Source organism: Silurus aristotelis, assembly GCF_946808225.1.
Source record: "Silurus aristotelis genome assembly, chromosome: 9".
Lineage (NCBI taxonomy): Eukaryota > Metazoa > Chordata > Actinopteri > Siluriformes > Siluridae > Silurus > Silurus aristotelis.
The window spans coordinates 22,351,504-22,367,517 of record NC_139582.1 but is presented as its reverse complement, the minus strand read 5'-3'; the positions used below and the strand labels follow the sequence as shown (position 1 = coordinate 22,367,517).

At 43.5% G+C, this 16,014-nt stretch overlaps 1 protein-coding gene across 1 annotated transcript in view; it reads left to right on the top strand.

The window, feature by feature from the left end:
- Nucleotides 1-16,014, top strand: part of LOC310731139 (ryanodine receptor 3) — a 417,468-nt gene that overhangs the window by 388,736 nt on the left and 12,718 nt on the right. Inside the window, 9 exon segments of the mRNA XM_083550556.1 lie at nucleotides 104-283; nucleotides 922-1,052; nucleotides 1,272-1,314; nucleotides 1,542-1,669; nucleotides 1,761-1,821; nucleotides 1,931-2,077; nucleotides 2,189-2,323; nucleotides 2,531-2,687; nucleotides 3,287-3,351. Coding sequence (XP_083406682.1) covers nucleotides 104-283; nucleotides 922-1,052; nucleotides 1,272-1,314; nucleotides 1,542-1,669; nucleotides 1,761-1,821; nucleotides 1,931-2,077; nucleotides 2,189-2,323; nucleotides 2,531-2,687; nucleotides 3,287-3,351 — 1,047 coding nt within the window.

Genomic DNA, 16,014 nt, shown 5'->3' with positions numbered 1-16,014 from the left:
ACTTGTATACTTTAAATATTTCCTCCGAATTTACTTGATATAACTTTCATTTTAATTTATTATGTTGATATTAAAATGTTTGTGCATATGTACACACATGTAGGTGACTGATGAAGAGTCTGAGGAGGTGGATTCATGGAGAAGTGAAGAAGAAGATGAAGGTGGCATTGAGCATTTTATTCTGCAGGAGAGCAGTGGTTACATGGCACCTACACTTTGCTTTCTAGCTGTTCTGCATACTATTATCTCCTTTCTCTGCGTGGTGGGATATTACTATCTGAAGGTACATGAAAACCTCCACATTCATGCAGAGGGGTGGCAACTTAAAAATCAATTTTTGTAACTGCACTGTTTTATAACAGAGATTGAGATCGAATGCATCACTACAAAAAGTCCAATAGGTGTTAAATTGTGTAGTGAAGGTCATAGCATTTTATTTACTTCATAGTCATATTCAACAAACCATTCAGTAATTCATCCTGACATTTAGATTATAAGGTTACCTTACATATCAGGATAACAAATTTTCAACATAAACAATAAGAACTATATACAGTGATCGGTCTTTCTAGGGAGACAATAGAATCAAACCATGAAAGCAAGAGCCATAATTTTTTTCTTTGTCATCCATCTGTACATAAAAATATTTGCTGTTACTGTATAGGTAGTAGTTTTAACTGAAGCAGGAACATTAAACAATGAGAATTAAAAGGAATATTTAGTAGGTGACTTAACAACAATAAATGTTATGTTACCCATAGACCAACTGTAAACAACTGGTAGAGTTTCCTCCCACTGTTCTGTAGAATTATCTAATATGACATCAGTGCCTACAAAATGCTCAAATGTAGTCAAATGTATAATTTCTGTAAAGTATACATGACCATGCTAAATCAGTGAATTCTTATCTCTTATAAATAGGTGCCTTTGGTAGTTTTTAAGCGAGAGAAGGAAATTGCCAGGAAACTTGAATTTGATGGCCTTTATATAACTGAACAACCTTCTGATGATGACATAAAAGGACAATGGGACAGACTTGTTATTAATACACCGTAAGTACACAAGGAATTATTGAAAATCATTGCATCACTGTTATTAATTTATACTTTTAATACCTTAACATTGCTTAATCTGCCATGGTAATGCACTTACAGTATGTTAAGTTTTTAAAAGCAACATACAGCAAATTTAAATCAATAGTAACAATTTTCTAAAGCAAGTTTAATACTTTTATCAATCATTAATGCCCTTCCTTGTGTTGTCTTGTATAGATCTTTTCCTAATAACTACTGGGATAAGTTTGTCAAACGTAAGGCAAGTAGAATTTAGAAGAGCTTATGTGTATGGCTTTTAATTGTCTTGTTTGCAAAACAGATAACTGTCTTGGTTAATTGCAATATAGAAATAAACTGGCATGCTTTAAGCCTTTAAAATTCTTTACACCTGTGTGTGTACACAAAGCTTCAATTGTGAAGTTTCTAACCATGAGATTAACTTCTTCTTGTTTAATAATGTGTGCTTTATTGATAATTTACCTGTAGGTAATAAATAAATATGGGGACATGTATGGAGCAGAGCGGATTGCTGAGTTGCTTGGTTTGGACAAAAGTGCACTGGACTTCAACCCAACTGAAGAAACTATTCCTAAAGAGGCTTCACTTGTGTCCTGGTGAGAAAAGCATGCTCAAAGAAATTATTAGCAAAATTACAGCAAAATAAAGTCTAAGCAGTATAATTGAAGGGACTCCCACTTCTCTTAGGTTAAGTTCGCTGGACACAAAGTACCATATCTGGAAAATGGGTGTGGTATTTACAGACAATGTGAGTTTACTGAGGACTGTTTTGATTCAAAGGAAATACCTCACAGAAGTCCATTTGTATTCCTATAGAATGGAGAGTGAAGATCTATTCATTTTTCATTCTTTTGCAGTCTTTCCTGTATCTAGTATGGTATACCACAATGTCTATCCTAGGCCACTACAACAATTTCTTCTTTGCTGCTCACCTGCTCGACATTGCTATGGGTTTCAAGACTTTGAGGACCATACTGTCTTCAGTCACTCACAACGGCAAACAGGTTTTATTGTGTCAGAACAGCCAAAAAGTGGGAAATGTTAAATTTTGAAAGATTATTGATATAATTGAAAATTTGTCCTGATTTACATTTTGTCTTCTTCCATTTTACTAGCTGGTGCTGACTGTAGGTCTACTGGCTGTAGTTGTGTATCTGTACACTGTGGTGGCCTTTAACTTCTTCCGCAAATTCTACAACAAAAGTGAAAACGAGGATGAGCCAGATATGAAGTGTGATGATATGATGACTGTATGTTGCATACAATTGATTATTTTTTTTCTTTTTTATTTAATCATTAAACAATAGCCTATTTAGTATGATAAACTAAATCTTAAAAATATTTTTGTACATATGGATACACTGCAGTAAAGAGAAATTGTATACTTTCCCTATACCATAACTAAAATGCATTTGCTAATTGTTTTGTATTTAATTTTCCTTTTTTTTCTTTCTCAGTGCTATCTGTTCCACATGTATGTGGGTGTGCGTGCTGGTGGAGGAATAGGAGATGAGATTGAGGATCCAGCGGGTGACCCTTATGAGCTTTACCGCATCCTTTTTGATATCACCTTTTTCTTTTTCGTCATTGTCATCCTTCTAGCCATTATCCAAGGTACAATATGGACAAGGGGAAAAGGGCAAAGAAATAATTCAAATGAATAAAGCATAAATTAGCATGGCTTTTGGGACAATGTATGTACAGAGACATTCTCTCTCTAGGTCACTAAAAAGAGAAATTTATATTTTACTTAATTTCATAGGTAACTTTTAACCTGCTGAAAAATTAGCTAATCATTTTAGAATACACATTCTATTAAGTACACCAGCTAGGCACAAATAGAGTAATTTTGAGCATGAGCTAAATAATGGATTACAAAAATATTTAATGTATGAACCAAAATCATAAAATGTTGTCATTGCCACATACAGGCTGAGATCCAGCAGAGATGGTAACACTAACTTTGTCAGTAGGTTAAAGTGGGTTAACATCACTCTGACTGTGTGTTCAGGGATCATGGAAGGCTCAGAATAACATGTAGAGAGGGAGATTCGATTTATGCTGATAAATAAATAAATAAATTGCAGAGTAAAGTTTGCCTGTGTAAATGAAATTGTAGAAAACATTAAATAAATTAAACTATTGGCGAATATCAAGGCATTTTATTGTTATGTAACGTGCTGCAATGAAGTGTTTTGTGTGTGTGGCTTTAGGTTTGATTATTGATGCCTTCGGAGAGCTTCGAGACCAGCAGGAGCAAGTCAAAGAGGACATGGAGGTAAGAGTACAACACAAGACATATTGGATATTTACCACCAATCTATACTGGCAGCAATTACAAAATAAAGTCTGTTGAAAAATAAAAATTCATAAAGTAACTTGTGAACAAAACATGCATCTTTTTTGTGTTCATATTTATATTTTGACTGTTAAGTCACTTTCCAGTTTCTTTGTGGTTGCACAGAGAAGAAAATCAAAGGGAAACTAAAACAGAACAATGCTTTATTTTTTTTATTATTGTTTTGTCTAATTGCAGAACTTGCAGAATACATCACAGTTGTTTTAGATCAGAAGTTAACAGAGCTTATACAATCTATATAGCAGCATTCAGCACAAAACATTTCTTGTTGAAAACCCCACTGTTTTCCCATATTTACGCACCAAGAACTCTAATACTAGGAAGACGCCATTCCTTTTTTTTTTTTTTTTTTTTTTGCTAATTCTAACTTTACATTAAGGTGAGGTTACATTATTACTAACCTGCTTGATCTTTTAGCTACAGTGTCTAGCCCTTCATTTTGGTGTATTTCCTTGGTTGTATGGAAATATGACGAAGCGCATGTAGCGCTTGGCTTCACTGTGAAAACGGTGGGAGACGAGGAAAGACCAGTGTGTTTACATAACATTAGACCAATGAAATTCCCGAACGGAAACGAAAAAAACGCACCTCACCTGTGTTCTGAGCTGCACGGCTTCGGGAGAAAAACTTTCACCGGTGTTGATTTTTAAACGCACGACGATGACAAAAGATAAACTCAAGAGAGAAATAGTTGTAAAAGGAAGGAGGAAGACAGTGAATATTTGGTCAACTTACTTGGTCGGCTACTGTTTAGATACAAGCCGTTGTAGCGCGTTGAGTCTGGGTGAAGGGAGAGCTCGCTAACTCCAGTTGCAAACGAAATCAATAGGTTACTTTCGTAACCCCGGTTCTCTGAAACATCGAGTGGAGAGATCCACCTATGGGAAGGGCATCCGTACCTGACCTCTGCAGAAGCATCCAATTGCACCAAGTCTGGCTTGACAGACAGGAGCGCGTGCCAATGGCAGGTAAGGCAACGCCCCTTACCCGAGTGCATAAGGCACCTGCACGCGCTACCTCTCCTCAGTGAGCATATTCGCTTCTCGTGCAGCAAGCGGAGCAAACTTGGTGGATCTCTCCACTCGATGTTTCAGAGAACCGGGGTTACGAAAGTAACCTATTGTTCTCTTTCATCATCTCGTGTTCGAGATCCACCTATGTGAGATATAGACAACTCCCCGGTTGCCCAATACACTCATAGCAAGGCCCTGTAAGCCAGAGGACGGCCAAACGGGTGGTGCACGGCACGTCATTAAGCATAATAATTAACATACTGCTGGGGTTAAAAAACCAGCCATGAATAAAAAACCACGACATGTGGAAGGAGAACATGTACATAGACATGTGAATGTCAGGAAAAAAAGGGGGCTTATGCGCTTGAGACATACATAACTAGGCCGGGCAGACGGGGTTGAAAGGAGTGCAGGCCTAGTAGCATGTGGCTACGAAGAGCCCACACTTAAGACTGCATGAGCTACCGGGGTTCGGGTAACATCGAGCCGGTAGTACCTAACAAAGGTGTGCGGGGAGAACCAGCTCGCAGCGGCACAAATGTCCTGCAAGGGAACTCCCCTGAACAGAGCCCAAGAAGTAGCCACGCCTCTAGTGGAGTGTGCTGTAAGGCCACCTGGGGGCTGCATGCCCCTAGATTCATACGCTAAGGAGATGGCCTCTACCAGCCAGCGAGAGAGACGTTGCTTAGAGATGGGATTCCCCGTGTTCGGCGGGGCCCAAGAGATGAAGAGCTGGTCGCTCTTTCGAAAAGAGTTCGTCCTGTCCATGTAAACCCGTAGGGCACGCACAGGGCACAAAGCATTCAGCCTCTGGTCCTCCGCAGAGGAAAAAGGGGGAGGATGAAAGGCAGAGAGCTCAATCACCTCACCAGAGAAAGCTGGGAAGCATTTAGGCATGAAGGCCGGGTTAGGCCTAAGCAAAACCTTATCTCCATTGAACGAGAATTTGGTGCACAAGGAATGAACCGAGAGCGCATACGCAAACGTGTCAGTGATAGAAATCACGTCGAAAAAGTTCTGCCACGATCGATAAGGTCCTGCAAAAAACCCAGAATGTCAGAAACTGAGCACAGATATGAGACGAGCTGGTGTTTCTCGCACCACTCCTCAAACACACGCCACTTGCAATCATAGAGAGAACGTGTGGAAGAGGCCCTGGCGTTCTGAATCGTGGCGATAACACGTGGGGAAAACCCCAAAGTGTTTAAATTCGCCCTCTCATGGGCCAGGCCCAGAGAGCCACCCTGTCTGGGTGAGGATGATAGATTTCCCCGTTCGCTTGGGCCAGGAGGTCTGTGCGTAAGGGGAGGGGCCAAGGCTCTGCATATAAAAGAGGAATTATCTCCGCAAGCCAAGGTGCCTTGGGCCACCTGGGAGCTATGAGGATCAGAGACAAACCCTGCACCGCGACCCTGGCCAAGGTCGGGGTTATCAGGCAGAGAGGAGGGAAAGCGTAGAGCAGCGCGCTGGGCCACGGGTGAGCCAGCGCGTCTACGCCGAAGGGTGCGTCCTCGTCCCGAAGCGAGAAGAACATAGGACAGTGGGCGTTTTCGCGCGAGGCGAAGAGATCGACGGTAGCCTGGCCGAACCTCTTCCATAGCAACCTCACTATCTGAGGGTGGAGCCGCCATTCTCCGTAGAGTGGGTTTCCTCTCGACAGAAGGTCTGCGCCCCTGTTCAAAATGCCCGGGACGTGAGTCGCCCGTAACGACAGAAAATGCCGTGCGCTCCAAACCAGCAACCTGTGAGCTAGAGCATGAAGCTTGGAGGAGCGCATGCCGCCTTGACGGTTGATATGTGCCACAGCTGTCGTATTGTCGCAGCGCACCAGCACATGATGTCCCTGCAGGCGAGGCAAAAAATGCTTTAGAGCTTTTAACACAGTGAGGAGCTCCAAATAATTTATATGGGCTGAATGAAGTGAGTTCGGCCATACACCGTTCACTGATCTGCCCTCCTGTGTGGCTCCCCACCCCGTTAAGGAGGCATCTGTCGTTACCACTTTCCGCAGCATGATCGCGCCGAGAGGGGTCCCATGCGTGTAAAACTTCGCAGCTCTCCAGCGGCGCAGCGCGGCCATGCGCGCGCGCGTCACCGTGACATAGCGGCAAAGATCGCGCAACGGGCTGAGATGCAGGGACAAAACCCACTTCATAAAAGCCCTCATTCTCAGAAGACCTAGAGGCAACGCATGGACAGCCTGAAGCCATAAGACCCTGTAATCTGACACATGTGCGATACTGTATGTGCGCTCCTTCCCTGAACCGCGCGAGACAGTTCATGAATGAAGAGATGCGCTTCTGTGACAGGCACATGCGCATCGTAACGGAATTCAGCTCCAGCCCCAGGAATATGACCTCCTGAGCGGGAGTGAAGTTGCTCTTGTTCACATTGACTCTGAAACCGAGCGCAGCGATGTGAGAGAGCACACGGGCAGTGTTTTGAATCACTTTCTCTCTCGAATCGGCTATAATAAGCCAATCGTCTATGTATGTGAGGATTCTGATACCCGCTGATCTCAAAGGCGCAAGTCCCGCCTCCACACACAGACAGAACGTCCTCGGACTCAGCGCGAGCCCGAACGGAAGGACCGTGAATTCGTAACACACGCCTTGGTAGGCGAAACGAAGGAATTTCATGTGCGGAGGATAGATGCTTATGTGGAAAAAAGCATCGCTCAGATCGATCGAGCAAAACCAATCGTTCTGCTTTATTGAACGTATGAGCGGGCCGTGTGATAACATTCTGAAATTGTATTTCCTTAAATGTTTGTTCAACACTCTGAGATCCAGAATAGGACGGAGAGAACCGTCTTTTTTCGGGACCAGGAAATAGCGAGAGTAAAAACCCTGATCGCTTAGATGCGGGGATACAACTCGAATCGCTCTCTTCTCGAGAAGAGATGAGATTTCGTCTTTCAGAATGTGAGCGGAGCTCTTGTCCGTATGGGACCATACCACTCCGTTGAACCGCGGGGGTGTTTTGGCAAACTGAAGTCTGTAACCCCTCGTGACTGTGTGAATCACCCAATCGGGGGCTGAGACAGACAGCCAGCCTGTCACGTGACTCCTGAGCGTCCCCACACAGCCCGGCGAAATGCCAAGAGCCGATCCGGCCGGATCGCTCATTAATGGTGCAATGGCGCCATCTAGTGGCCAAACTAGAGACGACATGCGGGGATCTGGGGAAAAATTCTCTCCCAGAGACGAATTCATAGGATTCGTCAGAGTTATTGATATTTTTTGTATTTTTTGTGTTTTTTTGTGAAAAACTGGGGCCGTAGCCTTTATTAAATTTGTGAGAGGAGAGTTAAGGGGAGTGTTTGGTGACACTGCTTCTGCACTTAATCTTACATCTTTCCCCACTGGAACGGGGAAACGCACTCTGGACGACACGGGGAACAGTGAAGCCTGTGCGGAACAGAGAGTGACCCTCGCCGGCGAGGGGGGGCTGACCTCGCTGAAGGAGAACCTCCGTCTTTTGGACGGGCGAACTTGGAGGGAAGAACAAGTGTCCGGAGGGCTGGTCGCCCATGAACGCGGAACGAAAACCCCCTGTGGCCGAGCATCAGGTCGGCCGTCTTCGTTTAGGACCCAAAGGGACGGGGTTGGGGGGTTTCCTTGCCGCGGCTGCAGCGAAGGACATCTTACCCCAGGGCTTAGCAGGCGGGGGAGGTGGCCCGCTCTGCTGAGCCGGTGGTTTCCCGCGAGGTCTGTAATTTCTGCCAGTGTAGTGGGGATGGCGTCCCGCAGCAGAAGTGTTAGATGGCCGCACAGATGGTGTCTGATGCTGCGCCTGCTTCATAGGAAGACACAATTTGAACGTCTCGTCCTCCTTCTTTTTATCATCGCATCGTTGTTGCATCAGGGCCACAGCCGGGCTAAAAAGAGCTTGGCCGGGCTCAATCGGCGCTCCTGCGATGCGACGTTTCTCACTATCAGGGAGAACGGAAACATTGAGCCACAGTGCACGTTCTCCGACCACCGATAAAGCCATAGAACGCCCGCTCGCTTGGACAGCCTGATGGCCATTACGGAGAACAAGGTCATTGACCGAGACGACCTCCTTCCAGAGATCGGGCGATGGTGACCCTTTCTCCAGTTGTTGACCCAAATCGATCAGGAGTTCGGCCTGATACGCGGCCAACAGCGAGGAGACATTAAGAGCTCGTATAGCGAGAGCTGAGGCTTTGTACGATGTCTGATGAATCGATGCAGAGAAGCGATCCATTTTACCCGGGAGGACAGGCTTGGGTGGGGCGAGCAGCCCTCCCTGAGATGGGTTGAGGTGTCTGGCGATGGAAGGCTCGATAACCGGGGTATCGCCCATGCTGAGACTCACCATATCCTTAACTTCCAACCCAGCAAGACCGTGTTTCAGGTCGAGCGGATCTCCCCAGCAATATCTCATGTGTTTAGCACATGCAGGGAGGACGGGAAGCAGCTGCTTTCTCGGGCCGGAAGGAGGTCCCAGAAGCTTGCCGTCATATACGTCCCTCTCCTGATCCGAAGCATTCAGGAGAGCCGGCCATTCGATGCCGAGCCGCGCGGCAGCGCGTTCACAAAGCTCCAGCAAAACCGATTGAGATGGGGCGGGGGGAGCCTGAGGGGCCACGGAGGACGGGATGGCGTCCTCGTCATCCGAGCCGTCGAGAAGGTCAGCTTGATCTCATCCCCGGAACCTGTCGGTCCTTCGGGGAGACGGTTGTCAACCGGTAGTAAATCCTCGAACGGGGAAGGACACAAGTCGGCCCAGTCAGAGGAAATCGCACCGCGGGAGGCCTTTTTCCCCCTCCGAGTCGGAGAGCTCAAAATCAACACACTGCGAAGCGGCCGTTTTGAGTCTGCGACGCAGGAGCTTTTTTGGGAGCGCCAGGCAATGGCTACAGTTCTCCGGGAGGTCAATAGCTTCTTGCGCATGCTTGAGACCCATGCAGACAACACAGAAGGGATGGGAATCCCTCGCGGCGATGAGTGCGCCGCATGCGGTCGGGCAGGCCCGCGATAGGTTGTCCACCGAGTAGCCGGTGCCGCTTTAGAAAGCGCCATGAAGAAATAGAAAAAAAGGAATGCAAGCGTGGGCGGCTCGCGAAGCTAACCTGGCTGAGGACGGGCACGTCCGGCAGAGGCTGATCAGACGATATGTCCTCCTGAAGACGAAAAAAAGTGCAGTCCAGAAAACCAGGAAGCTGTGAGGAAAAAATTGCAGAAATCGCGAGAAGCGAATGTTAACTGAGGAGAGGTAGCGCGTGCAGGTGCCTTATGCACTCGGGTAAGGGGCGTTGCCTTACCTGCCATTGGCACGCGCTTCTGTCTGTCAAGCCAGACTTGGTGCAATTGGATGCTTCTGCAGAGGTCAGGTACGGATGCCCTTCCCATAGGTGGATCTCGAACACGAGATGATGAAAGAGAACTTATAGGCACAGACAGGTTTCCAAAACGCGTGCTTTTTTATTTTTCTTGGCAACAGCGTTATGGTTTAGTCAAAGAAACCCGCAGTAATACCGGAAGAATGCAGTGACGTGCTATTCCCAAAATGGCGCTCTGCTCTTAAAGGAGCCACAACATATTTCACCCGTTACACCGTGTAACAGACACTGTCTTTCTGTAAAGCCTGTGTAAAGTTCATTAGTTTCAGTGTAGACTTATTTATGTTTAAAATAAAAATATTTGTAAAATTCAGTGGGTGCGGCTTATATAACGGTGCGCTTTATAGTCCGGAAATTACGGTAATATGAAAAAAATTTTTAAGTTTATTTAATATTGTCATTTTCAAATTTACATCAATGCTGGTGTGATTTAAAAAAGGAATAGCAACAAAAACATAAGATGCAGCTAACTGGTAAGTGGCGCTATGGTGAGCTATTTTTAGAAAAGGCCCGCGGGTGACTCATGTGGTCCTTGTGGGTGCCACGTTGGTGACCCCTGGTCTATAGAGATTATTGCACTACCTAATAAGCATAATCTTCATTTTTTAGGTATTAGCTATTTTACATAGATTTTTATTGTATTGAAATCTACAATATTAAAAAAATATATATATTTTTTAATAGTCACTTTTCAATTTGTACATGCTTAAGATAAGCAGTAAGCAATGCTTTAAAGCATTAACCATGTTAATGAATAACACAATAGTTTTTTTGTACTAATATTACTAACATATATATATATATATATATATATATATATATATATATATATATATATATATATATATATATATATATATATATATATATATATATATATATATATATATGGTGATAAGCAGAGGCGGAGGGAAAACTAGTTTTTTACTATCACCCATGCATACTACGTATCCCTAAACTTTACAATTTTAACTTTTTCTTCTTTGCTTATCTTAATTTTCGTCACACTCTTTGCTCTGGCTTCGCTTTGCCATCTAGCAGCGGTGTCTCAAGCTCGTATCTCAAGTTTTTGCTCGCGTATCAAAGCAAAAAATCGACCGAGTGACCGCTCGTATCTCAAAAAACTCGTATGTTAGGGCACTCGTATGTCGAGGTACCACTGTGTGTGTGTGTGTGTGTGTGTGTGTGTATATATATATATATATATATATATATATATATATATATATATATATATATATATATATATATATATATATATATATATATATATACACACACACACAGTGGGGAAAAAAAGTTTTTAGTCAGCCACCAATTGTGCAAGTTCTCCCACTTAAGAAGATGAGAAGGCCTGAAATTTTTATCATAGGTACACTTCAACTATGAGAGACTAAATCTTCTTCTTCTTTCGACTGCTCCCATTAGGGGGCGCCACAGTGAATCATCCGTCTCCATACCACCCTGTCCTCTACATCTTCCTCTTTCACACCAACTACCTGCATGTCTTCCCTCACCACATCCATGAACCTCCTCCTTGGCCTTCCTCTTTTCCTCCTTCCGGATGGCTCTATCCTCAGCATTCTCCTACCAATATAACTCATGTACCTCCTCTGCACATGTCCAAACCATCTCAATCTCGCCTCCCTCACCTTATCACCAAAACGTCCAACATGCGCTGTCCCTCTAATAAACTCATTTCTAATCCTGTCCATCCTCGTCACTCCCAACGAAAACCTTAACATCTTCAGCTCTGCTACCTCCAGCTCCACCTCCTGTCTTTTACTCAATGCCACTGTCTCTAATCCAAACATTGCAGGTCTCACCACAGACCTATAAACTTTCCCTTTTATTCTTGCAGATACCCTACTATCACAAATCACTCCTGTCACTCTTCTCCACCCACTCCATCCTGCCTGCACTCTTTTCTTCACTTCTCTAACACACTCTCCATTACTTTGCACTGTTGACCCCAGGAACCTGAACTCCTTCACCTTCTCCACCTCTTCTCCCTGCAACCGCACCCCTCCACTGCCCTCCCTCTCATTTACACACATGTACTCTGTCTTACTCCTACTGACTTTCATTCCCCTTCTCTCCAGCGCATACCTCCACCTCTCCAGGCTCTTCTCCACATGCTCACTACTCTCACTTAAAGATCGGTACCAGCAAACTCCTTCTCCATTCCTCAGGCATCCTCTCACCTTCCAGAATCTTGTTAAACAATCTGGTTAAAAACTCCACTGCCATATCTCCTAAACATCTCCATCCTTCTACCGGTATGTCATCTGGTCCAACCGACTTTCCACTCTTCATCCTCTTAATCGCTGCTCTCACTTCCTCCTTACTAATCCTATCCACTTCCTGCTTCACTAACTCCACATCATCCAACCTTTTCTCTCTCTCATTTTCCTCGTTCATCAGCTGCTCAAAATTCTTCCTCCATCTTCTCAACACACTCTCCTCACTGGTCAACACATTTCCATCTCCATCCTTTATTGCTCTAACTTGCAGCACATCCTTCCCAGCTCGGTCCCTCTGCCTGGCCAATCGGTACAAATCCTTTTCTCCTTCCTAAGTGTTTAGTGTAAAACCATCCTACAGACCACCATCTGATGCTGTCTAGCTACACTGTCCCCCGCCAACACCTTACAGTCTCCAATCTCTATCAGGTTGCATCTCCTACATAGAACATAATCCACCTGTGTGCACCTTCCTCCACTCTTATAGGTCACCCTATGATCCTCCTGCTTCCTAAAATACGTATTCACCACTGCCATTTCCATCCTTTTAGCAAAATCTTCCACCATCTGCCCTTCCACATTCCTCTCCTTTAGGCCAAACCTACCCATAACCTCCTCATTACCTCTGTTCTCTTCACCTACATGCCCATTAAAGTCTGCCCCAATCACCAATCGTTCATTTCTAGGTACACCGTCCACCACTTCATCTAATTCACTCCAGAATCTTTCCCTCTCCTCCATCTCGCCAGTCGCCACCGGCTTGCTCATCAGGGACAAACTTACTCATAAAGAACATATTCATTTTTAATCACCGCATTATCTGTGTAAAGCTGCTTTGAGACAATGTTCATTGTTAAAAGCGCTATACAAATAAAAATGAATTGAATTGAATTGAATCTCACAGCTGACTTGTGGAGCATAGGCACTGATGACATTTATCATCAGCCCTTCAACTTCCAGCTTCTTGATCATCACCCTATCAGTGGTCGTTGTTAACCCGGGCCTCGACCGATCTGGTATGAAATTCTTAATCGTGACCCGCATATTCGTTTTGGCACATGTTTTACGCTGGATGCCCTTCCTAACGCAACCCTTCCCATTTATCCGGGTTTGGGACCGGCACTAAGAGTGCACTGGCTTGTGCCTCCATAATGGCTGGGTTAACTATGAGAGACTAAATGAGGGGGAAAAAATCCAGAAATTCACATTGTCTGATTTTTAAAGAATTTTTTTGCAAATTATGGTGGAAAATAAGTATTTGGTCAATAACAAGTTCATCTCAATACTTTGTTATATACCCTTTGTTGGCAATGACAGAGATCAAACGTTTTCTGTAAGTTTTCACAAGGTTTTTACACACTGTTGCTGGTAGTTTGGCCAATTCCTCCATGCAGATCTTCTCTGGAGCAGTGATGTTTTGGGGCTGTCGCTGGGCAACACGGATTTTCAACTCCCTCCAAAGATTTTCTATGGGGTTGAGATCTGGAGACTGGCTAGGCCACTCTAGGACCTTGAAATGCTTCTTACAAAGCCACTCCTCCGTTGCCCGGGCGGTGTGTTTGGGATCATTGTCATGCTGAAAGACCCAGCCACGTTTCATCTTTAATGCCCTTAGTTGGTTTTCACTTAAAATTTCACGATACATGGCCCCATTCATTCTTTCCTTTACACGGATCAGTCGTCCTGGTCCCTTTGCAGAAAACAGCCCCAAAGCATGATGTTTCCACCCCCATGCTTTACAGTAGGTATGTAGGTGTTCTTTGGATGCAACTCAGCATTCTTTCTCCTCCAAACACAACAAGTTGAGTTATTACCAAAAAAAATTCTATTTTGGTTTCATCTGACTATATGACATTTTCCAAATCCTCTTCTGGATCATCCAAATGCTCTCTAACAAACTCCAGATGGGCCCGGACATGTACTGGCTTAAGCAGGGGGACACATCTGGCACTGCAGGATTTGAGTCCCTGGTGGCGTAATGTGTTACTGATGGTAGCCTTTGTTACTTTGGTCCCAGCTCTCTGCAGATCATTCACTAGTTCCCCCCCCTGTGGTTCTGGTATTTTTGCTCACCGTTCTTGTGATCATTTTGACCCCATGGGGTGATATCTTGCGTGGAGCCCCAAATCGAGGGAGATTATCAGTGGTCTTGTATGTCTTTCATTTTTTAAATAATTGCTCCCACAGTTGATTTCTTCACACCAAGCTGCTTACATATTGCAGATTCAGTCTTCCTAGCCTGGTGCAGGTCTACAATTTTGTTTTCTGGTGTCCTTTGTCAGCTCTTTGGTCTTGGCCATAGTGGAGTTTGGAGTCTGACAGTTTGAGGCTGTGGACAGGTGTCTTTTTACTGATAATGAGTTCAAACAGGTGCCATTAATACAGGTAACAAGTGGAGAACAGAGGAGCCTCTTAAAGAAGAGGTGATAGGTCTGTGAAAGCCAGAAATCATAATTTTTTGTAGGTGACCAAATACTTATTTTCTACCATAATTTGCAAATAAATTCTTTAAAAATCAGACAATGTGATTTTCTGTATTTTCTTTTCTCATTTTGTCTCATAGTTGAGTGTACCCATGATGAAAATTACAGGCCTTGCACAACTTGCACAATTGGTGGCTGACTAAATACTTTTTTGCCCCACTGTATATCTATATTATAGATACATTTTAATTTTTTTAATATCAATTTATACACATTAACCGATTACTTTATATGAGAGGAAAACGCTTAACATGAAACTTCTCATGCAGAGCAATAATGCAGTCCACACAACATAGCACGAGGTAACAGAAGATCAAATAACATTACAACACAACACAAACACTAAGTCTTAAAGAAGATGTTGCACAAACTTGAGAGAAGGCAGGAGGTTTTCAGGAGAAGTTTTCAGGAGACTTGACACATAGGCAACATAACATAATGCATAAGAGCTAACATATCAATACATAATTTCTTATCGCTGATTGTGGTTTAATGTATTTTTTTTTTATAATTGTTTTCTATGCGAGGAAAACGCTTAAAGTGTAAGTTAAACTATCAAGAATACGGTTTTGTTTAGTTTGCACTATTAGGTTATATATACAGTATCTCACTAAAATGAATATACTCCTCAAATTTCAGCAACAATTTTATTATATGTTCTCAAGGGAAAATACTATATAAATGGAAATTGTAGGTGGATGGATGGATGGATGGATGGATGGATGGATGGATGGATGGATAGATAGATGGATAGATAGATAAAACTTTGTTGTCATTGCATTGTACAGGTACACAGCAACGAAATGCAGTTTGGCATCTACCAGAAGTGCAAAATGTAGCAATAGTGCGGATAAATATGTAGCATATTTACAGCATGTGATATATATGTAAGCATATGTACAGTAAATAAATAAAAAGGCTATAACAGTGCAGAGATGTGTGGACATCATTAAGAAGTACAGATTAATGGTTCTAAGGCTATGGCATTTAAGAAATGTGCAAGCTGAATAAACAAGTCTTCCGTTTATATATACAGTGAGGAAAATAAGTATTTGAACACCCTGCTATTTTGCAAGTTCTCCCACTTAGAAATCACGGAGGGGGCTGAAATTGTCATCGTAGGTACATGTCCACTGTGAGAGACATAATCTAAAAAAAAAATCCAGAAATCACAATATATGATTTTTTAACTATTTATTTGTTTGATACAGCTGCAAATAAGTATTTGAACACCTGTCTATCAGCTAGAATTCTGACCCTCAAAGACCTTTTAGTCTGCCTTTAAAATGTCCACCTCCACTACATTTATTATCCTAAATTAGATGCACCTGTTTGAGGTCATTAGCTGCATAAAGACACCTGTCCACCCCATACAATCAGTAAGAATCCAACTACTAACATGGCCAAGACCAAAGAGCTGTCCAAAGACACTAGAGACAAAATTGTACACCTCCACAAGACTGGAAAGGGCTACA